The sequence below is a fragment of the Boleophthalmus pectinirostris genome, unplaced genomic scaffold, assembly GCF_026225935.1.
Source record: "Boleophthalmus pectinirostris isolate CB_2022bp ecotype Guang Dong unplaced genomic scaffold, ASM2622593v1 HiC_scaffold_6, whole genome shotgun sequence".
In the NCBI taxonomy this organism is placed as follows: Eukaryota; Metazoa; Chordata; class Actinopteri; order Gobiiformes; family Gobiidae; genus Boleophthalmus; species Boleophthalmus pectinirostris.
The window spans coordinates 20,098,840-20,124,600 of NW_026571447.1; the positions used below are offsets into that span (position 1 = coordinate 20,098,840).

Below are 25,761 nucleotides of genomic sequence, written 5' to 3' on the forward strand. Positions count from 1 at the left end.
TGTGTACATTACATTGGAGGCGTGTGCACTTGTGGGCGTTTCCCTTCAAAGTCACAGAGGACTGAACATGTGCTCTAACACATTTTAAATTTTGTTTTCTCATATTTTTTTTTAGTTTGAGTTTATTATAGGACAAAGGTTTCTTTATTGCTTTCTTGTTCATGTTCATGTTACTATTTAAAAGTATAGTCTTATTTTCCATGCCAGTCCTTTGCTAAGCAATGGTAGGGGAGGAGCCAGTGGAGAAGTGTGTCTCACTCTCCCTCCTCCTCACACACTCTCACACTCCCTCTCTTCCATTCTGTCATTGCCATTCGGCAGTACACAGACTGTTAATTCTGTCTTACTCAGTGTAGTAGGGCAGCACACATTTTAACTTTTTAGAATAAGGGATATACTTTTTTGTATGGGTTTCAAAGGAAGAAGAGTAGAACAACAGCACAACCTGGAGTATTCTTTCTTTAATTAGATTGGGAGACACGTGACAGCCGGTTTTGCCACTGGATTCCACTGGATCACAAGTGAGGTTGTCTGTTCTGTTTCTTCCTTTTGATGCTGCACATTTTTGTCTTAGATTGAACAACTGAATTAACGATCATGGTTGCTGGAATGCTAATGCCCTTAAGGGACCTAAGGGCCATTTATGAGGTCTTGTTTCGTAATGGCGTCATGGTTGCAAAGAAAGACAAGCGACCTCAGGTAAAGCATCCGGAGATTCAAGGTGTAAGTAATCTCCAAGTAATCCGTGCAATGGGTTCTCTCAAATCCAGAGGCTTTGTCAAGGAAACATTTGCATGGCGCCATTTCTATTGGTATTTAACAAATGAGGGCATTGTTTACCTGCGTGATTTTCTTAAGCTTCCCCCTGAAATTGTCCCTGCATCCCTACAAAGAGTTCGAAAGCCAACCTCAACTTTCGCTTTTGCCCAAAGAGCTGCACGGGTCCAAACTGTAGAAGGTCCAACTTCTTATGTTCCTAAACCTGGACGCAGTGTAGATGCAGAAAGCAAAGATGCCCTAGCTGAACGTCAAGTCTATCGCAGAAGAGTGATGGAGTCAGCAGAAAGCCGTGGCTACTTTGATAAGACACCGAGATTCAGAGGACGCCCAATTGGTGCTGAAGCCAAACCATCACGAGAAATAGTAGACAATAGTCAGTCTTTGTTCACAAATGGATTCAACATTGAGGAAAGCAGGTTTGCAAAAGTCTTCCAGCAGCAGCCAAGTGCAAGCGGAGACAGGCCACGTGAGAGAATGATTGTTCAGACAGAGAAAGCTGTGAGTTCTGCCCAGTTTAACAACAGCATTGCATCACAGGATGTATCCAAGTCTGGAGTGCCATCAGTAAGCTCCCTACCATTAACCGTAGCTGCAGCTTCAGGTGCCGTAGCATTAAAGGTTCTAGTTGAAGCCTCCCCTCCCAAAACAAATACAGATAAGCCAATGAAGACCACTGAAGAGAAGGCATGGAGGAAAATGAATGAGCAGGGTACTAGAAGTTTTGAGACACATGTCCAAATGGAGAGTAGAAATGCAGTTAGAGCAATGGAGCAAGATATGTCTATAGAAGTTAAAGCTCCTGCACAGTCTTCAATAAATACAGTCATGGGTAAAGCACCCGCTCAGAAAGCCATCACCAAACCTGCCATTAGAGAGGCTGGCATAGCAACTGAAACTACTAGCCTTTGGACAAAATCTGCTGCAGATAAAACAACAATTGAATCCAAAATGACTGAAAGGACCACCAAAATGTTAGAAGAAGTGACTGACAGTGAGGCAAGTAAATCTGGTATGTGTACTTATGGAGTTCAAATACCTCAAAAGGCCAAAGGTGCTGAAGCAGAGCAAACTGATACAGTAGCTGGTTCTGCAACTTGTGATGTTCCAACAGTAGATAGTAATTTAGGGACTATTGCCCCTGTGAAAATGTCCAAACCAGTGCAGGGAGATGGAGTGATCACAGAACTGACCAAAGTGGAATCAGTAGAACATGCAGTCCAGGCAGATGAGAAATCCCCGGGGGTGATTGTTAAACCCACTGAACAGGAATGTTGTGTTATAACAGTCAAACCTGTAGCTGAGACAAGCTCTAAATCAAAGAAAAAAAAGAAAAATGAGAAATCTACAAGTCCAACTTCTGAACTCCCCCATGATATGAGTGTTCTGCAAAAGAAAATCTGTAAAGAGGGGCCCGTTGAAGAGAAAGATATGACGCAATTTTCAACTGGCATCAAGCCACTGAATCAACAACATGGAGGTAGACGTGACACTGATAAAGAACAAATAAAAAGTGTTTCTGTAAAGTCTGGTGGAAAGTCAACCAAAGATCAATTAAAAGAAACAGTTCCTCATACCTCTGCAGTAACTGAAGATGGGGAAATGATAAAAGATGTACCAGGAAGTTTGAATCAAAAAACCCAGACACCACCTGTAAACCAAACAATCTCATATCAAACTAAAACAGAAACTATTATTGATCAAACATCAGTGGTTCTAGTCCATGATGAAATTAGTTCAAGTGAAGCTAACCAGGAGTCTGCAGTGAGCTCTAAAGTTAAAAGGAAGAAGAAGAAAGCAACTGATGAATTACCAACCAATTCAGACAATAAAGCAGAAACAAAACAAGCTGCTATTCCTGTATTATCTGCACCTAAATGTGAAAATAAAGATAAGTCTGATAAGGGAGAGATAGATCAAGCTGAAACATTGAAAATAAAAGAAACTAGTGACAAAATTATTCAAGAGGTGCTTAAGAAGAGTGTGTCTGGATCTGAGAGCTCAGTAGTGCCACCAGTGGAGCCTAAGGGGATGACACAAGTGAAGCAGGAGAAAACAGTGACAGTTGAGAAAGTAACTAAAGTGCATGAAGAGCAAACTACTGCACTGCCAGAAACGCAGGAACCAGTTTCAATTAAGTCTTTGGAGATGTCTATTCCCCAAAAGGCTGAAACTGAAAAGGTAATTCCTCCTGTCATCGAAGAACAAACACCAGAGGCTCTTAAACTACATGACCCCACTCCTCAAAGTGATTCTCAGCAGGAGGCCGCAGGGAGGTCTAAATCAAAAAGAAAGAAGAAGTTGTCAAAAGACACAAGTCCAGAAATTACGGTAGATACAAAACAAGAAGATTCAACTGAGCAGCAAGAAATTTCTGATGAAAATGTAATTGTAACAGAAAAAATTACAGTTAGCAAAACCATCAATGTGACTGCCAGTTCCGAAGAAAAGACAGATTTTAAATATGCTGATATGGAGCCAGAAAAGGATGAAATAATTGAGAAAACAATTACAGAGAAGATAGTAACTCAAGTTAAAGTCGTACAAGAAAGTGAAATAACTGAAATAAAAACTGAAGAGCCACCACTGGAAAATGTCACTATAGAAACAGCAAATTTAGATGTAGTTAAACCTGGGAAGAGAAAACACCCAAGAAAAGACAGAAGAAATGAACGAAAGATAATTCTCTATTCACCATCTGATGAGATGGATCAGGTGAAAACTCAGACAACTTCTGTAGAAATATCAGGCTCCCCCCAAGAAAGAATTTCTCCAAGCTCTGATGTAACCGGCACTGACAAGATAGATACTGACATGGTTCATGACAGGAAAGAAAATGGTGAAAAACAAGAGCAGCATATCCAAAAAACTGAACATAAACTAGAAATTGTGAAGAAAAAAACTCAGGACCTGGTCAAAGATGAGATATCAGTGGAAAAAACAGTCATTGTTGAAAGTGATGTGCCTTCTACTGTCACCCTTGATGAAGGGGCCATGTCTAAAACGGACAGTATAAAACCGGATGAAAAAGATGAAATGGGAATTGCACAAATGAATATTGTTACTAACACAATTACAGAAATTGCTTCTGTGACTGCTGCCAAACCTCAAGATGAGCCTCCACTTGCACTTGAAACAAAAGAAAAAATAACAGAAAGCCAAATCAGTGTCAATGAGCCCAAACACACAACAGATTCTGAAGATGTAAATGTTGAGATTATAGAAGAAACTACAAAACCAGAAATTAAAACTCCTGTGACAACATCTCAAAAACTAATTGAGCCCTTAATGGAAAAGACAATAAATGTTCAAACAACTAATAAAGAAGAAAAAACATCACAAGAAGTTATGAAAGACAATGCAAATATAAGTCCAGCTGTCGCTACATTACTGCCAGCAGATAAAGTCAAACATCAAGTGAAACATGTAACTTTCAAAGAGGAAATAAAGACCATTTACGGTGTTAGTGATGGAAAGCTGACTACAGTAGAGAGCTCCACAGTGCAACCAGGGGATTCTAATGATACAGCACCTGTTGACAACAAAATTACAGTCAGCACAACCAGCCAGGGACCAAGCAGTGCCAAAGAGGAGGGAGCGGATAAGACTGAAATAGTAACAGTTCAGAAAATCACTGAAGATGTAGCTGTGCAAGACCAATTAGTTTCTCCACTAGAAACACTGGACCAAGGTCAAGATGGGACCACAGAAGCAAAAAATGATGAAAATGGGATTTCTGTAAATAAAAAAGTTAGTGATAATATAGAAGTAACACATGAAGTAGATGACAGTGTCTTTGAGTCAAGCTCCAAATCAAAGAAAAAGAAGAAGAAAGCAGCCAGTGGGACGTCAAAAGACACTGGTCCAGAAAATAAGCAAAATACAGAGAGTGATATTCAGCAAACTGGCATTATTATTAGCAGAACCAACCAAGAGCCTATTGAAACCAAAACAACAGAAGTTACTCAAGAGAAAACAGTGACACTCCAAAACACTAACATTGTAATTGATAAAAACATGCCCGAGTTGAAGAGCTTGCCAAATAATCAAGAACAAGTTTCTGTTCTGTCTACAGCAAAGATTCCTATTGCACAACAGGGTGAGAAGGTAATTCCTCCTGTCGTCAAAGAAATAACCCCAGAGGCTCTTAAAGTGACAGCACATGAATCCCAACTGGAGGGCCCCGTGAGCTCTAAACCCAAAAGAAAAAAGACGAAATCTGAGAGTGAGCTGCCTGCGGACAGTTCAGAAAATATTGAGAATATTGTCATTCCTGTTCAATCTGTTCCAATGAACACTAACAATGAGCAAATCAAACAATCTGAAACAATTAAGACTATAGACACTAATGAGAAACCAGTCAAAGACATCTTGCTCAAAGTCCTGCCTCAAGTTGAATCTAAGCAAACTACTTCTGTGGTAGAGACTGTTACTGTCTCCAAAACCAGCCAAGAGCCAACCAGCCCCAAAGAGAAAGTCATTACTAAAATTACACATACACAGCCTGAGAACTCTGTAGCTGAACTGAAATCTGAGACTGTTCAAAAGATAGCTAAAGTTGAAATTATACAAGAAGGCCTGTTGCCTGAATTAAAAAGCTCTGATGGGCAGTTAGACACTAAAGAACCAGTAACAGATGCTGTAGAAGAAGTAAATATAACAGTCAAAGAAACTAAATCTAAAAAGAAGAAGAAGAAATCTTTGAGTGAGTCCCCTGAAAACACTAGTCCTGAAAGAGATGAGACTAAAACTGGCAAAGAAACTACACCGACTATAACTGAAATGTCAACAGAAATGATAGATGACATCGAAAATACTCATTCAATTTGTCCCAGCTCAACTCTACCCCACAATGAGCCTAAGGACAGTATAAATACAGCAGATACGATTAGTGTCAGCAAATCCAGCCAGGAGCCAGGGGAAGAGAAAATTATGACAGGGAAAATATCTCAAGTTGAAATCAAACAAGAAATGTATGAAATTAAGAGCTTGCCAATAACTGAGGAAGCACAAGCTGATCAAGTACATCCTCCAGCTAAAGAAATGTATCCAGAGGCTCTTAAAGTGACAGTACATGATTCCAACCCTGCAGTTGCAAGTGAATCTCACCAGGAGGCACCAATGAGCTCTAAATCAAGGAGAAAGAAGAAGAAATCGGAGAGTGAAATGCCAAAAGACACCAGTCCAGAAAATAAAGCAGAGGCCAAACATGAACCTGCCTCAAAGATAACAGTTGGGAAAACTCCCATTTCTGTTTTATCTACTCCATCTGACACTGATAAGAAGCAAGTCAATCAATCTGAAATACTGGACAAGAGAGAAACAGATGATAAGCCAATTAAAGAAATCATTAAACAGAATGAGACGGCCTCTAAGACATCAGTAGAAATCCATCCTTTAGTCACTACAAGTGTAACAGAGGAAATTAATGTCTGCAAAGCTAGACAAGAACCCACCAGCCCCAGAGAGAATACGGATACTAATACAGAAATAGCACAAATTGAGATAAAGAAGACTGAATTAAAAACAATGAGAGTTCAGAAAATCACTGAAGTTGAACTCATAGAAGAAAGTCCTGATTTACAGCTAGATACTGAACAGCCAGTTACAGATGTATCTACTGTAGAGACGTCAATTACAAAGCAGACAGAAGAGGTCATCATTCCTGCCAGAGAAATAAAATCAAAAAGAAAGAAGAAGAAATCTGAGAGTGAGATGCCAAAAGATACCAGTCCAGAGCATAAAGCAGAGGCCAAACATGAACCTGCCCTACAGATAACAGTTGGGAAAACTGCCATTGCTGTTTTATCTACTCCATCTGGCACTGATAAGAAGGAAGTCAGTCAATCTGAAACACTGGACAAGTCAGAAAGGGATGATAAGCCAATTAAAGAAATCATTAAACAGAATGAGAGCTCAGCAGCACCCCAAGTGGATCCTTTAGTTACTACAAGTGTTACAGAGGAAATTACTGTCTTTAAAACTACAAAAGAACCCACCAGCCCCAGTGAGAAGACATTTACAAACACAGAAATAGCACAAATAGAGCTAAAGAAGACTGAATTAAAAACAGTGACCGTTCAGAAAATTACTAAAGTTGAATTCATAGAAGAAAGCCCTGGTTCACAACGAGACACTCAAGGGCCAGTAACAGATGTATCAACTATAGAGACATCAGTTACAAAGCAGACAGAAGAAGTCATCATTCCTGCCAAAGGAACAAAATCTAAAAGGAAGAAGAAATCTGTGACTGAGTTGCTTGGAGACAGCAGCCTGGAAATCAAACCCACAGCAGAAGAGACCCACACTGAGGGGAAAACTATTACTTCAACTGCTGTTCCTCTCTCATCTCCAACTGCTGGAGAGCCAAAGACAGAAAAGATGACAAAGAGTGAGTCAGTTTGTCCTAGCTCAACAGCACCTCCAGTGGAGCCTTTACAAGATGCACAAAATATTAGTGTAAGCAAAACTGACAAGCCAGACAGTCCTAAAGATACATTTGAAAATGTTGTGATAGAGAAAATAGTGACTGTTAAGCAAATAACTCAAGATGAACATATTGAAAAAGAATTACAACTACCAGTAATTGTTACACAACCTGAAACTCCAAAAATAATGAAGACTGAATCAGTAGTGAAAATGACAGACAAACAGCAGCCCTCTGGCAGTAGACATGATGAATTAACTGAAAAAGCTCAAGTTGAAGCTAAAAAACATGCTACAACAAGTAAGAAAAAGAAGTCTCCAGGTGACAAACAATCTAGTGTAGAGGTCATAGTAGATGTGAAAGAAGAACATATAAAAGATGTTCATGTTGAAGAGATAACAAATATTAAATCAACTAAAACTGAAATCTCCCAAGAATGTCCGGTCACACTGCCAGAAACAACAGAATTCGTAAAGCCTACCCCAGACCCCACTGAAACTTTAAATGTGACTGCTCCTGTCAAAAAGGTTGAAAAATCATTGGAGGGTTCAGAAGTCATGACCCAAGAGCCTGTTACTGAGACTGGAGGAGACATGACCGGACCCAGCTCCAAATCCAAAAGAAAGAAGAAGAAATCTCCAACTACAGAACACCCACCAGATATTAGGAAAGAAAACATTACAGGCATCCCCTCTCAGGACAAAAATAAACTTCAAACAAATGGTGATTCTACAGAGAAAAGGTCACCTGGGGGTAAACCCAGCCATGACAAAGGGCAAATAATTGAGATTTCAAAAGAGACTAGTGATAGACAAGTCAAGGAAATATCTGCACAAAAAACAGAGGAGCTTGCTAATCTTCCACAAAAGACTGAGACAGAAAAATCTCCCAGTCCAAAAGAAATCATAAAGCCCCTGTCTGAGAGTGAAACTGTGACAATGCAGAATATAACACAGACTGAGATCACAGAGCAAACTCAAGTGCCTGCTATTGAGCCTAAATCCCCTATAAGCCCTGTTAAAACTACTCTAGAGCCGGGCAAGACTAAGAGGAAAGGTAAAGGGAAAAAGCCTGCAGCAGCCCAGTTATCAGAGACCATAAACACTGAGCCTGCACTGTTGCCGGAAGCAGAAGCTCTGCCAGCAACAGGGGGCACTGAGCCAACCAAGGTTACTGTGACGGATGACCCCATCGTGGCCTTAGAAGTGACAGAAAGCAGTGCTGGTCCAAAGAAGACTGCAGAAAGAATGCACGGTGAGGAAACTGTCCAGGCAGCAGCTGTGCTCCCTGAGGCCCCAGCAGACAAAAGAGAGGTGGGGCCTGCTCTGCCCCGTGCTGAAAAACGTATGCAGAGAGCTCCAAAGGCAAAAACATCCTCCACAGACAAGGGAGAGAGCGGAGAGTTAGCGTCAGAGGCACCAGCGCTAACAGCACAGGCAGCTGCAAGTCAGGCTCGGGACAGCCCCCTCCGCCCGCACCCGGAGCCTCCCAGAGTTGCACAACAGCAGTGGAGCAGACAGGCAGCAGAGCGCAGCACAGAGGAAAGGCACGCCAGTTCAAAGTCATTGCTGCAAACTCAAGAGACGAAGAAGAAGTCGGTAAAGGACACACCCTCTGCCACCACCACACCTGCTGTCTCAGAGATTCACCTTGGAGAACCCACTTACTCTATATTTTGTGAAACTGACGAATCCAACATGAGGAGGAAAATAGTGATAGTGGAGGAGACTGTGGAGGTGAAGCGGATAGTTAGTCCAGAGGCTGGAGCAGGCGGGCAGTCCCCTCCACCACCTGTGACCTGCGAAGAATTGGATGAAGAAGATGAATTAGACTTGGATGTTTTGGAGGAGATCGCCATAGAGAGGTCACTTTTGCAGACAGCACCCCGGCCCTTTTTCCCAGGAGCTGCTGAAGGGGACTGGGACCACTCGCTTGTGGAGCCGGAGGACAAGACTTTTAACTTCGTTGAAGGTTTGTTCACGTCTTTTCAATTTTCTTGCTTAGGGCTGTCACACTTTGCATGTGCATGTGATGGACCAACGTCTTTGTGTTGGATGTGTGGGGAATATTTGACTATGGGTCTATTGTGAATTCTACACAACACTGGCTCTGTGACAATTATAATACATACAGCAGTTGGTATTTGTTGTGATTATGGTGTGCATGGTGCCATTTCATAACAGTTAGCACATACTGACTAGGTTGTCATGTGGGTGCTAGTCTCTGGAAGGATTACTTTTCCTCAGACAGTGAGAAGTCCTGAGATGTGGCTATGATTTAATTACGTCTGTGTAGATGTTATCACTGTCTGTGAGTGTTCAAGAAAATGTCAGTTTTCTCACACTCACCAAGACAGCATTTCCTCTTATTTGAAAATGAAAGTATATGTTCCTCTATTACAACTTGAGTTAGCATTAGTGATTTGCTGTAAATCAAATATGCTCCAAGTTACTCAGTGTTTATTTTGTGCAGATTCTCAAGTGTTATTCAATCCCTTTTTAAAGTGCATGTTGTTTTTGTAAAATCAACAACTCGTGGAGTGTTTGTAATGCAAGAATGTGCAGACCTGTCGCTCTTCCAACAAGGTGGGGCAGTTTTCAGAGATCCAGCCTCGCCTGCTCCCTGCAGACCCAGTTAAAGCCAGACTGACTCAGAGGGGGCGTGGTGCGTTCGGGAGTCTCTTTCCTCCTTTACTATATCAGAATGTTCTCTATACTGGTGCCTCTCCCCTCATCTGCCTAGCACGAGATAGACATGGACTTTGCATTCCTTTGTATAATGGCATGTGTCTTTCCAGAAAGGTGCTCTTGAGCTCATCTGATAACAGTGTGGTGAGATAACCTGTTAAATGAGTTGAAAGAATTGTAGAAAGAAGAAAAATGCATCATGTGTCGTGGCTTGCCCTGCTTAAGTGAAACCGCGCATATAATTGTTGACTCACATTCATGTGACATAAATTTGCAGATGTTGCAAATATTTGCCAAATGCAGATATGCCATGTGATTTTTAGCTTTGTATACTGCATAATAACTTTGTGGTGTTACATTATCCTTTATGGCTTTTAGAAATGATAAGAAAATCCCGGGGCGTTGTCTGTGGTGGGCAGAGAAGTTAGAGTCATTGCTCATGACTGTTGTAGAATGTTTGTTTGGACTCACACGTGACACCGGATCTGGATTTAATTTACCGCCCAATCCCTCTGTTTAATCTGTTATGATCATGAAGAAATCCACTGACATTCACAAATCACATGCATCACACTCAACATATGCAAGTGATTATGCTAAAACGTGTGTGGTATGTATTGTGTTCACTTATATTCACTTCTCATTGACATAAAAGTATTTAAAATATTCTCTTATAAAGTTTGTCTGTCAGTGTTGCCCAGTATTTGCTGACCCACTGCTGACATCTGCTGTCCACTGATGCTAGTTTGTCTTGCCAATTGCCTTTGGTAGAGCTATTATGTAACTATTTAAGTTACATTATAATCCTGTCTGACCTATCCTTATCTACAATGGTGAATATACTTTCATCTTAATAGGTGTGGCTTTTTGAGGTTGCTGCACAGTAGGAAAAAGGAAAAATCTTTTGAAATGATTGTATGGACAAAGTACCTGGTTAGCACAGCCACAGCAGTCATTGTGGGGAAAAACATCTAACCACTGTCCACACATGGCACCAGTGGCACTTAGCCTCAATGACTTTGCAGACATACCAGGGACGTTCACTGTTTTCATCTCCAAAATGATGCCCATTGCATTCTTGTGACTGTTACATGGGCTGCTTCAGTAGACCAGTGTGCCTCTCATTATAGTGACTTATAATCTGTTGCAGTGACTCACACAAACCATTCAAATCACAAAGAATTACGAGTTTGAACATTTCCATCCAGTTGTTCCCTAAAATGTCAGTTTATGAAAGAGCATTTTATAATCTTGCCACATTTTGATGAATATCTGCCTCTCTGCTGGCTGGCATTGATGTCTCATAATATAGTGAATAACCTGTGCAGCCATGCCCTGTTTTTATTGCTGAATCTTCTTGTGAAATCAATTGTAGTATGGATTTGGCTTATCTTGACTGTTACAATGTAACGGCTTGCATTTTTGGAACTACCCAACAAAGACACACCCCAGATAGTTTCAGATATGGAAGAACTTTTTTATTTGTTATTGTGGATAAGTATAAAAAAGTGTGACAAATGAATTCATATTATGATTATTTCCTCCTTTTTTTAAATTTTATTTTACATAACGTTTCTCCTAAGTGAAGAACTTGTGACAGAGATGATTCAGCTTCCCTACACTCTTGCTCAAGCCCAATTGATCCTGTGCCCAGTCTTAAGCAATATTCATCACAAGTTACAGTCGATAAGCCATGTGTCAGGGTGATAAACAGTTTATTTTTTAACCTGAGCTATGAAAAACATGTCTCTTCTCATCAACAAAATGACACTGGATAGCACCATTAGCAGCTGATCTTTTCAATGTAAAAAGTAGTCAAGAGTGTCCTCCATCAAATAACATTTTGGCAAGCTCAATGTTAGGATCAAGTTTAATAGGAGGCTAGGGCAATTAAAGATACTTCATGACAAACGTCTTATGATGGGAATGTGGACTTATGTTTGTGGACTGACTGTCACACACTACATCTGCACTTCTCAGATCAATAACATGTGGAATATATTGAGGGCTTGTCTCAGATAGTTGTGATATTAGTCATTTCCTTTGGTGCAAGAAAGGTCTTATTACAGCGGCTGTGTAAAGCAACAAGCTCAGAACTTGACAAAAGATAAATAAGGGTTTATGGGAGTGTCTTGTTTTCATAGATCAAATTGATTCTGTGTTTTAGTTTTTTTCTATGTAGAAAGTTATGTAGAAAAAGTACTCAAAAATGTATTGGTTGAAGTATTAATATCCTGCCATAAAGGGCCAGAAAGCATTCTCTTTGCAACTGTTCAAGTCGAGTCGAGTGTGATTATTTTTCTTGGGAAGGGTCTGCTACTTGTCACTATGGAGATGTTATTTATTTTGTGTGGAATTGCGTGGAATATTTGCATGGAATATTATAAAGTATGGCATTATATATTAAACATGTCGTTTAATATCTAATACTAATACTAATATTTAATACGTTGAATATCTTACTGTGGAACATTCCAGGCAAAGTAGTACCAAGCGGGTAGTGGACCCTCCCTCCAGAAAGGTACTTTTAAATAAACAATACATTCCACTATTGCTTGATAGATAAGAGATGTTTTACTCAGTAGACACCAGCTGTGAATACCTTTCGGGTATGCGTCGTAACACGAATGTTTAGGTCAGGATTTTCAAGGCGCAGGGGGAATGTCCATGAAGGAATTCTCTGCAATCTTGTGCAAAGCCTCCCCACAGTTTTCAGTACAGGGGCCTCAGTTCCTCACATCCATCTATAGGACCCAAAGTTCACATGGAAGGAAAATCCAAGCTCATCTCCCTGGACAGCGAGTGGAAAGGCTTTCAACATTACAGCCAAATGATACCACATGTCAACACCGCAATCTATGTATATTAAAACTTCCTATTTTTAGATATTGTTATGCATTGCTATGCTCCCAAAAGCAATGGACCATGAGCATTGAAGGGTCAGAAGCTCCAGTTATAGTAATATCCCTCAAAGTCCATCACTAAACTAACTTAACGTGCATGCAATTATTTTCCCTCTGCATATTGCTTTTCATCACTTAAGCCAATGTCAATTTAAGTGCTTTCCTGCATTAATGGTCAAATAGCAGCCTTAATGTGGATGCACAGACACAACTGTAGCACCAAAGGGATGCAGTAAAATAAACAGACATTCCTATGGTACTAAAAAGGATTAGCAATAAGGGTGACAGACAGCTGAGCGATTTAGGCCCATACCACAGAGAGCCAAAAGATGCATGCCATTGTGTTACAGCCTTTTAATATGCATAAAATAAAATGTGCTTGGATGAAAGTGTATTGATAGGCAGAGGTATTGAATGAATTTGATTTTTTAGGGTACGTTTACAGTTCTATTTAAAGTTGCGTTTTGTAACTTTTCTGTTTTTCTAGGTATTTTTGGGCTATAAAACCACCAGTAATTGAATAAGATAGAATTTAATGTCATACTGTACCTGTAGAAGCAAGCAGGTGACGGACCCACAACCAAAAAGTTACACTGTGCACGTTTAAATAAAAAAAATATATATAAGAAAAATAATAATAAATAATCTACTTCAGCACAATTTGTGGCTACTTTGCCCCCTCCGATCCTAAGTTGTTTCGGTATCTCTTTACTGCACTGAGCACAAACTGATTCCGGATATTAAACTTGACACCGTTGCCATCAAAGCAACATGCTAGTGGGGCACCCTGTTTGCGTTTGCTGTGTATGAATCCCGTCTCTAGGGGGCGAATGTAGCCAAGTGTCTCTCCACAGCGCTGCCATCATTTTCTAAGTGTGGCAGTGCGTTCATCTGGCTCTGCGTGGATATTTATAACCATTCCACTGACCACCCACCCCATGGCCCCCTCTTTCAGCCCTGCATGTGTGCCCCCCACCCCCCTCCCCACCCAACACCACCACCCCTCCCTCACTTGGCCACTGGTGAGCAGTCTAAACAGAAGGCACAGTCTGTCAAAGTTAACCACAGCAAAAGAGAAAGAGGGGAAGCCAGCACACAAACAGTAGCTTCTTTCCAGTCGTGCTGTGTCCCGCAATTGTCCAGCTCTCTTCTCCTCGGGCCTCCTCTTTCTCCCTTAGATGAAGATCATACCTGGTAGGTTCAAACGTATGAACTTGTATCTTTGACTCTTAACCTTGCTCGCTGTCTGGCTGTCTGGTTGTCCGTTTTGTTGTCTGGTAGCTTGGCAAATGCGTAGCGTGAAGTCTTGTGCTCCTGGCCCGCACAAATGTCACACAGGTGTTCACATTTAAGGAACTCTTACCACGGTACAGATTGTTTTCCATTTTTAAACCATTGGAAGTAATGTGACCAACGTGAAGTAATGTTGGCTGACACTTTTCAGTTTTCCAAGATTTGCTGGTATGTGGATGGGCAGGCAGCGACGTGAAAGGTGAACAATACCCACTGCTCTGGATAGCTGTGGATGTGGCCTCAATCTCTTAGAGTGTCACAGAGACTATAGACAGTGGTGTTAGTTTATCCTAAAAATACCTCTTTTTTTGTATAATGTGCCTATTTGCAGGTTTAGACATTTACTGAATTCTATGCTATATTTATTCAGCCATTATACCATGAAGCAAGTATTAAGGTGTGTGTTTGGTTGAGATTTCTCGTCATTATTTCCATTTACATATTCAGTGTTAAATGTGTGATATGTTGAAATTATTTATAGACCAATAACTATTAAATTCATTTATTACAGAAACTGTAGACATTTTGCTTATATCTTTATTTTTCTCCAAACATCATATTTTCATCTGGCAAGAATTTCATTGTCACATTGTGGAGAATTGTGCAAAATGATAACCACTGTATCACTATCGACTTCTTTAAAATACTTTTCTATTATCCAAAGCTTACACAAGTGGCTGTTTATCTTCTCACACTTTATCAGACTCCCTTTATACAGCAGAGCCTGACTACAATCACAAATGCCCCAAACAGCTGAACAATCAGGCCCGAGCGACAGAAAATTTCAGTGACAACTCATGGGAGGGCAAAACAGTAGGAATTTCTTTTTTTTTTTTTTAAGGTTGATGCCACACCCACCCGACACCATCCCTCTCTCCCCTTTCATCAGCCTGGGTCCACCTGTTCTCCCTCTCTGCTCTCTGTTTTATTTTTCCTTATTCCTGCTCTATATTCTTCACAATGCACGATGATAGCTCAGATGGACTCAGTTTCCCATTGGTGATTTTACGCCATGTAGTCACGCTCATCTTGTTATGGCGATTTAGAAAACACAACAAAGAAGGTAAGATGCAGAAAAGTGTTATTGTGACATTGCAATAGACAAACATTGTGTCATAGAATTTGGGCTTTGTGTCATAATGAATACTTGTTATTTTGGGCTTCAACTGAGAGCGACATTATTTTAATACAATGGCTTTACTAAGGATTTATGTGGCATGCTTATCCACTGCATTTGTCAAAGTCTGGTGTAACCTTGAAAGCGTGCCGCCATTGTCCACTGGGATGTGTCCACTCAAAAGTCAGAGTGCTCTTTCGCCATACTATAACTTTACACTGCCATCATATTCTTTGGGGATGGTTGTGTTGAAAAGGAAATAGGTCTTATTACAAGGTGTTGTAATGACACATGTCAAACGAGAAGCAAAACAGTCAAGTCTCGCTCACCCATTCAAAGTTGTAAATTTCTGAGATGCTGATCAATTATGTAGCAGGCCAACTATGTTTACCCAGGCTCCACCCAAACCTGTTCCTCTCTGATGAAAATAGCTGTGAATGCGAGAAAGTTACTGTTGACAGTTTGCGCTTTAACCTAAATGATTTTCTAGTCGCTGCATTGTTGCAAATTTCTTTATTGTTATTTAAATATAATATTAAAAATGTAAGTTACCCCATTGAGAGTGACTGAAATGATAAATCATCATTGAATCTAGAATTTATATAGCATTTATGATTGTTTTCAACGTAGATACATTTGGTTGCTATTTGGGCTACTTGAATATGGTAAATTATTATTTGGCTTGCAATTGAAATCACAATTGTAAATCACAATAACCTATATTTTAAAAATTAACCTGTAGAGAAAGTATAGCCCTAATTAGGAAAGTGTCTCTTCATGTCTGTGTCTGTCTCAGGTTATACGAGAGCACTCGTATAATTCTAAACAGAAGGTATCTAAGTATATCATGCTTGTAATTGAATAGAGAAATAATTGGAATGATGATTGTACATTTTATTAATTGCACTGCCCTATCTGAGATTTGTATTACAAATAAGGGTGGCTTTTTTTTTTTAGTATAGAGAAATGGTAAAAGAAAGTAAACCAGTTGAAGTCCATTTTGGCACAATATGTACTCTGGCTCTACCAGGTAATCTGCTCTATAACAATTTTTTTAAGTGAAAATGCCATAGGGCCTTTTTCCACTCTCCCTCTTTTTATTTGACCTCTGTCTCTCTCCCTTTTATTCCCTGATGCAGAGTTATAAATGCATCTGATGATCTCCTATGACCCGGGCCTGTCAGGGGGCTTTCTGGTCTTAGCTGTCCCTCTTTGCTGGCTCCAGTTGTACATGGGGACTGCGCACTTCTCCTCTGACTCTCACTGAGACATGTAATAACACAGCCTGCAATGGTTCATCGCAGTCATAAATAGATGGGGATGGTGGAGTAGGAGAAGTAAGATAGATAAAGATAAGATAGGATAAAAACAATGAATACAAATTGTGTTGAATTGCTGACTTAAAATATCACAGGCATTGCAATTCCCTCTGCAGATTTTCCTAAATTCCACTTTATTACAGTAATTTGGAATCAGATACTGTCAGCTGAAAGGTCTCAAGGAAAGGGGGGTTTCTTGTATGGCACTGTAAACACCCCTCACAAGGTACATCAGTTGGCATTCTCCCTGTGAACTTTAACCTTTGCACTTTGTTTGTTTTTGCTTCCTCGTGCTGCCATAAGTGGTGTGTCAACCAGGGGGGCCTAGCACTATATAATGTAACAGATGGAACTGAGGTTGCATAGGTATGACACGTTCACACTGTTCTGAATGATAGGATTTTCCCACACTTAAGGAGACTTTAATTACTGGAGATAATTAGCAAGTGAGGAATGTTCCCTGTAGTAGGCCTCATGAGTAACTGGTCAGACAGGAGGCCCCATTAGCCCTGATAAGCTAATGATTTTTAGAAAGTAAGATTGACAGATTACAAGTTTCATTGGCGTCCTAATAGCCATGTATAATGTAAATGAATCACAACAAAACAAAATAATAATTATAAAGTGGCGCTATGCTATTTTATATAACTGCTCACATCAATTAAAAAAAAAGTTGCATAAAAAAAATAATACATGTTGTGTAGAATGATAAGGGAACTCTTTCTGTCTCATCTAGGCCTATAGTAGTGTGGTTTAGACTTGCAAATTTCATTAACTTCATTTAGTAGTAGTTGGCCACCCTAAGCGAATTTGTACAATTGTAGCGATGTTACCACACAGAACTGGAGCCTGATATACGCTCAGATATACAATTTAAATTCCATGTTGTGTGAGATCCAACAATCTTATAAAACGAGAAAAAGTTGTGCAGTAGACACCTGGCTTAGGTGAATCACAAAACACGTCTCCTCTTCCTACAATTTAATCTGCAGGAAGAAGATTGTGATTGTGACATCAGTAACCTTGATTTTTTTATTTGCTTGAATTGAACAATCATTTTGTAGTAGACTTTTGAATAAAGTTTTTTGGATTGGCCTGTGGAAATCCCCTAACTCGTTTCACTCTTTCTTCATTAAATCCTATGCTGGCACATGCTCCAGGGTAGGGACTGTATATAGAACAATTACCCACAATACAGCACACTTCAAACCATCAGACTTCACTCATTTATAAACGCAGAATACATTCATATACAATGTGTGTTTGGATGTTGGTTTTTCCATGTTCTGTGGTAGCACTTTTGGGTCATTTGTTTATTTACGATTTGAAAAAAATGGCCCTGGAGACACTTCCGATGTTGTGCGAGGTGTTTATTTATACCCAGGTGACCCCTCTTAAAATTTCTTCCTGTGATTGATCAGACTGTCAGTGTTTGAGCACGCGTTCCTCTAGGTTTCAGGTCAGAGGGCAGTGTCCTGTAAGGGGAGAACGTGGCACATTTTGGTCTTTTGAGTGGAGAGGCTAGGTGTATGGCGCTAGCTGGTCGTCCCAATGGCGAGACATGGGGACACAGCTGTTTGGAAAAAAACGTTGTTTATGTTTTTGAGGGAAGTACTCCAGATGAAAAACGTGTGTGCTTGTAAATTATGATTGATGTTGCAGTCTACACTGTATGTTATAAATAAAATATAACATTTTCTGTGTGGTATTGCATACTTTTTATTCTTTTTCTTATTTATTTTCACAAAACTCTTCCTGTTTGAAATGAAGCAAGTGGCCTCATGGAGGTGGTGCATATCTGCTACAGTGAATGTTGTTGTCTTTAAATTTCATCTTTATTGAGGGGACAGGGCAGGCCATTCAGTGTTAAAAAGATACTGTTTAACTCACCGGTCACCAGTTGGTCCAGTTTTGACCTGGGGAAGCCTTGAACTGACTGGTTTGTGGGTCCCTTGACAAGGATATGAAGGCAGAAATCACAGAAATGTTGGCCTTTGATAGAGTGGTTTATCATAAGAGATGTCTGTGTGAAGTCTATGGAGAGAGGAGCAGATATCTGTGCAGTAAGATGTGCCGCTTCCGTGAGTCATGGACGGTAATGACTTTAGACATGGACTGAATAATTAAGGTATGTTTGCCTTTTGCCAAGTCAGCATACTTTCACAGTGTTTGTTTACTAAGGAAATCCCATTAAGATCTCATTGGACTTGTCTTAATGCAAATAGTCTTAATTTGACTGTAGGTTTCAAGGAATTGAGTTTCTAATGTGTACTCAAGATACTCTGAGATTTGAGTGTAAAAGACACTTGAAAACAGTGTGTGACTACTTTAACAGCAAGAACCTTGAAACATTTGTGACACTTGTCTCTACCTGCTGCAATAAAAAAAAAAAAAAAAAAAAACACTAGTAAAAATTATTTTCATTCCAGCCTATATTTTGACAGTAATCACGGTGAGGTTTTACAGCTGTAGTCAGAAATATAGACATTAAATGTGTGAGAACAAGTTGAGTGTATGTTTGAAGTGTGAAAACCATTGTAAATATGTAACTTCTTTGTGTGCGGAGGGGTCTGCTTTGTCCTTATCGTTCGACAGGTTAAGTTGTCACCATCTCACTATCTCTTATCTAACAGCTACATAACTGATGTATGGGCTGCGTAAATAAACCATTTCAATGCAAAAATCTATTTCTCAAGTTTAATTAATTTGACATTTAACCTATAGCCTATAGACCCAGTATTTATAGTGTTCTAATTCATAATCCATAATCTCAGCAAACATTGTTTCAGAGTTTGCATCAAATCTCATGATTAGTTTGCTCTGCTGTTTTAACTATTAGGGATTACCTTAACTCAGAGTTTGGGGCTTTAGCTCCCTCTTGTGCTCATTGGGTGCAGTTTCTGGCAATGTTTGAAGTAGGTGTTTTCCCAATTCCCACATTTACCTTTTGAAAGACTTGGCATCCAAAAATATCCCCATGAGCCAGACTCTCTGTTACTCACACTTCTGTATTGTAGATGTTGTCATGGAAGCATGTCTCAGGTTTCCTCTTTTGGGCTATTGTGAAGTGTCAAAAACTATATGGAAGTACTGGGAAATACCCAGAATTTAACTCGTATAAGACTGTGGAAACAAGTACATGTACAAGGCTTTCATTGTATTTGACAAATAATATTAGTGTTTGAGCTAGAGACAAATAACAGTGTACTGCTTCTATTACTACTATTCCTACCAAGCCCACTACTTTTGACTTTCAGCACTTCACCACTGTACAAAAATACATGTCAAATTATTCTCCCTTGTAAACTTGTCATTCTTAGCAACTTTTCTACTTTTACCTTCTGTCCACAAGAGGGCAGTGTGTGTGTTTTCCATGAGCCTTACCACAGTGTATGTACCAGCCATGTACTCTGTGTAACATGTGACTGCACTAAATGAAATATTATCATGTGACACACAGGTTAAGTCCCACTTGTGAGGCTTTCTACAGAGGCTTGTAAAGATCAACATCAGGCCTATTTTAAAAGTCAGCTGTTGTGAGCAGTCCTGTCTGGGTTAAACTGACTATTGCGTCTTCATTGTGGGATCTAATTTGACAACATTATTTAAAGCCGCTGACAGGCAGGGGACATTAGCAGGACAGTGACTCAGGACAACACTGAGACAAATTGCCCGTGACCTACAGAACTACAACTTTCACATTTCAAGTTTTCAAGGAAGACACCATGACAATCTAAACTGGGAAACACTTTATAATAACTACACTTAAATTAGCCTTGAATAAGTACTTATATTTTTATAATTCATACAGAATTATAATTCACAAAGAGTGATTTAGGTTTAGTAACTACATAACCCCTCAACCAAGTAGTTAAGCCTAAATATATATTTTTATTAACTATTTGTTCATTATGAATTAAGTATTTTTACAGTTAAGATGTAGTTATTATATTATTATTATTATTATTATTGTTATTATTATTACATTATTATTATTTTCAGATTTCTATTTTCTGTCAGTAACTGCTTTTTAAACATTCTAAATACATAATATCTGGCCTATCACTATAGTTCCTTTCTACATTATATAAAACAATACAGCATTCATCCCTAAGCAACATATTTAGACAGTTATCTGTCCTTCAGTGCCTCTGTGTATCTTCTTCTTCTGTTACGTTTCAAACATTTTTACAGAGATATTAAGGTGATAATCCAGGGTGTGTCCTGGCAGCTTACTCTTATCAGCATTCCTTTCTCTGAGGGGTGTGGTGGTGGATACATATCGCCATAAAATATTTCCTCTTTCACCTGCATTGAGTAAGAATGAGTAAAAGGTCAAAGACAAGAGAGATCAGAACCTAAGAGCTGCCCATATTTTCTAACAACATTCTCTGTTTATATTTTTGATTGGGATGCATGTAGCAGAGTATTTCTAGCACTCCTAGCTGGGTGTTTGTCTGTCCTATTTCCTGAATCAGTGGTTGTCTATATGTGTGTATGTCTCTGAGTTCCCCCTCGTGTAACTGCAAAGGCCTATTTGCTTGGATGGACAAAAGGCTATTTGAATTCTGCTTGGTAGGTAGAGTAAGCCCATTATGCCACACAATGTGATGAGATGAGAACAACAAGGACTTGTGGGTAATGCCGTTTTCAAAAACCACAGCCCATAAATCCACGCTGTCTTTGTGGTCGGATGTGTGTGGGAAACAATTAAATTATTATACAAAATGCAATATATCTTTTTAAAGCAAACAAGTTAAAGACCTTTCAGACTTAAAGGAATTATCCATTGTGTTAGAGTGACCACTGGATAATGCATGATCAGTGGCACAAATCCCATCCACTTTACTTAGACAAACTGATGCGCGCGTAACCTGTCATTTCGCTAAGAAAACACTGTACTTTTCTTCACGTGTGCTCTCTCCAGAGCCAGAGTGCTCCATCTGGTTTTGATGGAGCCAGATGAAGGCACTGGGTAATAAGCATGTCGAGACCTTAATCATATGTGTCCCTTTTTAAACAAAGTGCTCATGACTAAGATGTTCCAGCGAGTTTGCATCCTGCGCAGTTCCCATGTGGGTTCACTCCTAATGTTTCCCCCGAGGTTTGGAAATCACACTTGGGTCAATGCTGTTGCTTGTTTAACTGCCAACTCTGTCACTGGCTAATGTTGCAATGACATCTCACATAACCTGAATTATCATTTTAGTCATACATGAATGGCAATTAGCAGTATTCTTATTTTCTCAACAAAAATGTGGCATCGTAGTGGCCTTTTGGATTCCCAATATCTAGTTATAACACCACTCCCTAATTCCTTTACTTGCCTAGGCATTGTGGAACTACAAAGGTGTGTCTTGCAAATCTGCAAACGTGGCTTAAAATGAGTCAACACACTTACTCTAACCCAATAAGTGCCCTTTCGTGTCAGCACAGGTCTCGTGTCTGTTCCTTTTCTAAAGAAAAAGTGGGATTTGTTTTTTGATAGAAGTGATGTCAGCCTGAGGAGGTGGGATAGGTGCAGCTCAGGCCTATAGGGGCGGATTAAGTTGACACAGCCTACCTAAGTGTAAGTGCATTTTGAACATATAGGTTCATATTGCTTCATCTGCACTGGTTGTAGATTAAGCAATATGAATTACTTAATCTGATCCATAATCTGTACTGATAAAATATGAAATTTCTGATAAGATAAATTGACAGTTTTTGGATGGATGTGGTGTTTAAAAACACTTTTTTTGGTAATCAGTAATTAAAAACAACAACAAATACTTAATAACATTTACCTGATGAGAGCTGACTTGATGAATGAGATGAGCCCCGTAAAAAGCCAATTTGTGTTTTTACATTAAAATCAATTAATATGCAGTCTAGTCTTATAAGTAAGCATCTCAATCTCAACATACTGTGATAAGGTTTACTACTGTATGTAGAGTTAAAAGATATATAGTGACAATTCCTTGTATTATTTTGTCATTTTGGTAAATAGGAATGATTCTATTTAGAACCAACACATTAATGTCAAAGTATACATGAAATATATTTGGAAGTTTTTTAAGTGAATCTGTGCAGCTTCTGTTTTCAGCTATGACTATATATTTGTTTTTTGGCAAACCTTTGTTGTCCAGGGCGTGGTTGTTGTACATCACTGTCTGGAATTGCTTCAAGCCCTTCCTCAAAGTGTCTCATTCTCTCCTCTCTCTCCCCTCCTAGCTCCAGTGTCACTGTGAGTAACTCGGTGTCAAACGTCTAAAAACGCTGTAAATAAGTAATGATTTACCTGTAGCCGCGTGAGGCAATGCTAGATGGTGTTAGTCACATCCATGAACTTTCCAATAAAAAATCTTAACACTTTTTCCCTTACATAGTCCTCATACAAGTAACGTGATTACCCCATAGTGCGTGCGGGTTACCACACCTCATCTTTTAATGCTTCTTCATCTTCCATGTCCAGGCAAAACATAGGAAAGAAGAAGGGGCGTGTCCAGAAGCCCTACCCACAACCATGTCTCAAACCACACCACTAAATACACACTCAACATCACACAACGGGACAGGCCCAGACTTTATAGCTTACAGGCACCATTCAGTACAGAAGGATATAGTGAAAGAAAAAAGGAAGGGCAGAGGCAACCCAATCAGAGTGAGGAGAGCGATTACAGGTCTGTGAAGAGCCTTGGACCACAGGACAGGAGAAGGGACACTCAACAGCAAGAAGTGAACTACCGGACATACTTTTTTATACTTTGGTTTATTAATTGGAAAAATATATTACAACCATGACCTTTCAGCAGGAGAGGTACAGGAATTTCTCCACTGATAGCTTTGGCAGAGAAAGGATGCCGTCAGATGACAGTTATTACCAGGGGATGCTAAAGCCTATGGATGACAGGAAAGGTAATGGTGACTGCTTTATTTTATATAAAGAATCAGTTTAATTGGCATTACAATTCAGTATATCAGTGTAACCTTAATATTCTTTGGGATGAAAGAATAAGACATTTGGTATTAGGTATTAATGTGCACTGTAGATTTTATCTTTTCTAATTGTCATAAAAAGATAATGTCTCACTTACAGGTTGGCTTGGTTATTCTGAAATATTATTATTATGTAATTGTGTAATGATGACTTGATCTTGGGTTGTTCTTAAACAGGGAAACACCCCTTCCTTAATGCATCAGCATCCACCTCACATTGTATTGGCCAGTTAAGGCCATTCATAATTTTGGTTGTGCAGCACATTGTTGTTATGGACAAAGTGACTCATGCCTGTCTGGTTACAGAGTACACAGTTGCCAAGATTCAACAATTCCATAGAATCGTTTACTTTTAAGTTGATAAATTTTCTTTGTAATGCTGATAACCAGAATTAACCCATTATTTGCTGGACTTGAGTAAAGGTTATTTAGATTGTTGGTGTCTTGTGGTCTTGTGATTGCCTAAAGGGCAACACTGGGACCAGCTTGTCCAGTTGTGTTTTGTGCTGTAAACTTCACACCTCTGTGAAACCTGTTTGTATCTGCTGACTCTTGAGTCATGAAATAGTCAATGATGCATCGATTTACACGTGTACTAATGTCATTACATACTGCATTGGTGAACATCCATGTAAGGTTATCTTTAAGATCCTCCTTTTCTCACCCCGCCAACACCCTTTTTGACCTATTGGTTAAAGATCTGATAGTAGTCCTTAATGTATTGTAGTAGTGTCCATAAGGTCACATTGCATATACAGAATCCTCAGTGACACATGGAGAGGTCAAAGGTACACTTGTGTTTCCATAGAAATGTCCATAACAGATTAAGCAGAAGTTAGCTAGTAACACCTCCCCATGATAGTCAAGTAGTCTGTCATGGGTTTCAGAATGATGACAAATTAGTACAGTTGCCACAGTGATTAACATTATTATTATTATTATTATTAACATTCATTTAAATACAATTTTAAATACATTGTAATTTTTAAATGTGAAAAAAGTTCTGAAAATGTTGCATACAACAAGGAGCTGAAATCCATAAATTGTAGTTTATGTTGAACCAAATATTTGATCTAAACCAATGAAACTATAGAAGTGGCATTTAAAGCCATTACTACCGAAGATGGCAGCAGACATAAGATATTAAGTCAACCACATTACCAAGATCAAACAGCTTTATCCAAAGGTGTGTATGGATATCACTGACACACCTTGTGGTTTTCTTGGAACACAGATGGGAGCATTGAGGGCTTGTTATATCTAGGGGTGTGTTACTTGTTAAGATCTTGCTGTTTCTTGTCGGCAAATTAAATTCTCGCCTAAATAGCTAAGCCATGCCTTCTTCACTCTGAATGAAGGTGTTTTTTTTATGATGGATTGGATCATGTTGTGAGTTGTTGTATTCTGCAGACAGCTGGTGTCAGACTGAGACAATAAGGGCTCATTAGATGATACACTGTGATATAGTCTGAGTCACAGGCAGGCGTGACACCCCTTTCCACCCTGCAGGAGATTATATTTATTATTTTAAAATTAAATAGTTTTGATCCAAGGTTTAATTGTCATTATTCATTCCTTTAAGATATATTTTTCATGCTGTATAGAATTACAACAGCAGACTACCTAATTGAGCGATACAATTTTCTGAATTTACAAAAAAAACTGTGTTGAATCAGGACCAAACCAGGACTAAAAATTATTTTTTATCAATCACTAAATGTTAAATGTGATGTTACACATTTTACAATTGTACTTTCTGATGATCTGAACACTGTCTTTCTCTTTTCAGATGAACGGGACAGAGTACAAAAGAAGACCTTCACAAAATGGGTGAACAAGCACTTGATAAATGTAAGATTCCCTTGTCTCTTTTTGTAAAGAGATGTAAAGCGAAGGTAGAAATAAAAGATAATATATCACACTACAAAGAATCCAACCACCACAAGCTGCCCACAAGCTTCCAATAGCCAGACTCTTTGGACCTGGTCACCCCATTCTTACATAACAGCGTTTGACAAGTTAAAGGGCATTATTAAAACCATATCTGTTTGCTTAATGAATCATCATTCTCATTCATATTTTAACACACCTTTTTATAGGGACTTGCCTAAATGTTTTACAACAACCTTTATTACAGCTCAGATCTAACTGTACCTTATGCACACAGTGAAATATGGATTAATAATTATGGATAAATCTCTTAATGACATTGGAAACATCTTACCCTGAATGCACTTTACAGTCATATCATTTTTCACTC

At 39.2% G+C, this 25,761-nt stretch overlaps 1 protein-coding gene across 1 annotated transcript in view; it reads left to right on the forward strand.

The window, feature by feature from the left end:
• The first annotated feature begins 319 nt into the window (after positions 1-319).
• The window catches only part of LOC110171780 (uncharacterized), a 75,863-nt gene continuing 50,421 nt past the window's right edge, over positions 320-25,761 (forward strand). The window contains 2 exon segments of the mRNA XM_055163868.1: positions 320-9,175; positions 25,291-25,352. Of these exon segments, the coding sequence (XP_055019843.1) occupies positions 598-9,175; positions 25,291-25,352 (8,640 nt within the window). The 5' untranslated portion in view covers positions 320-597.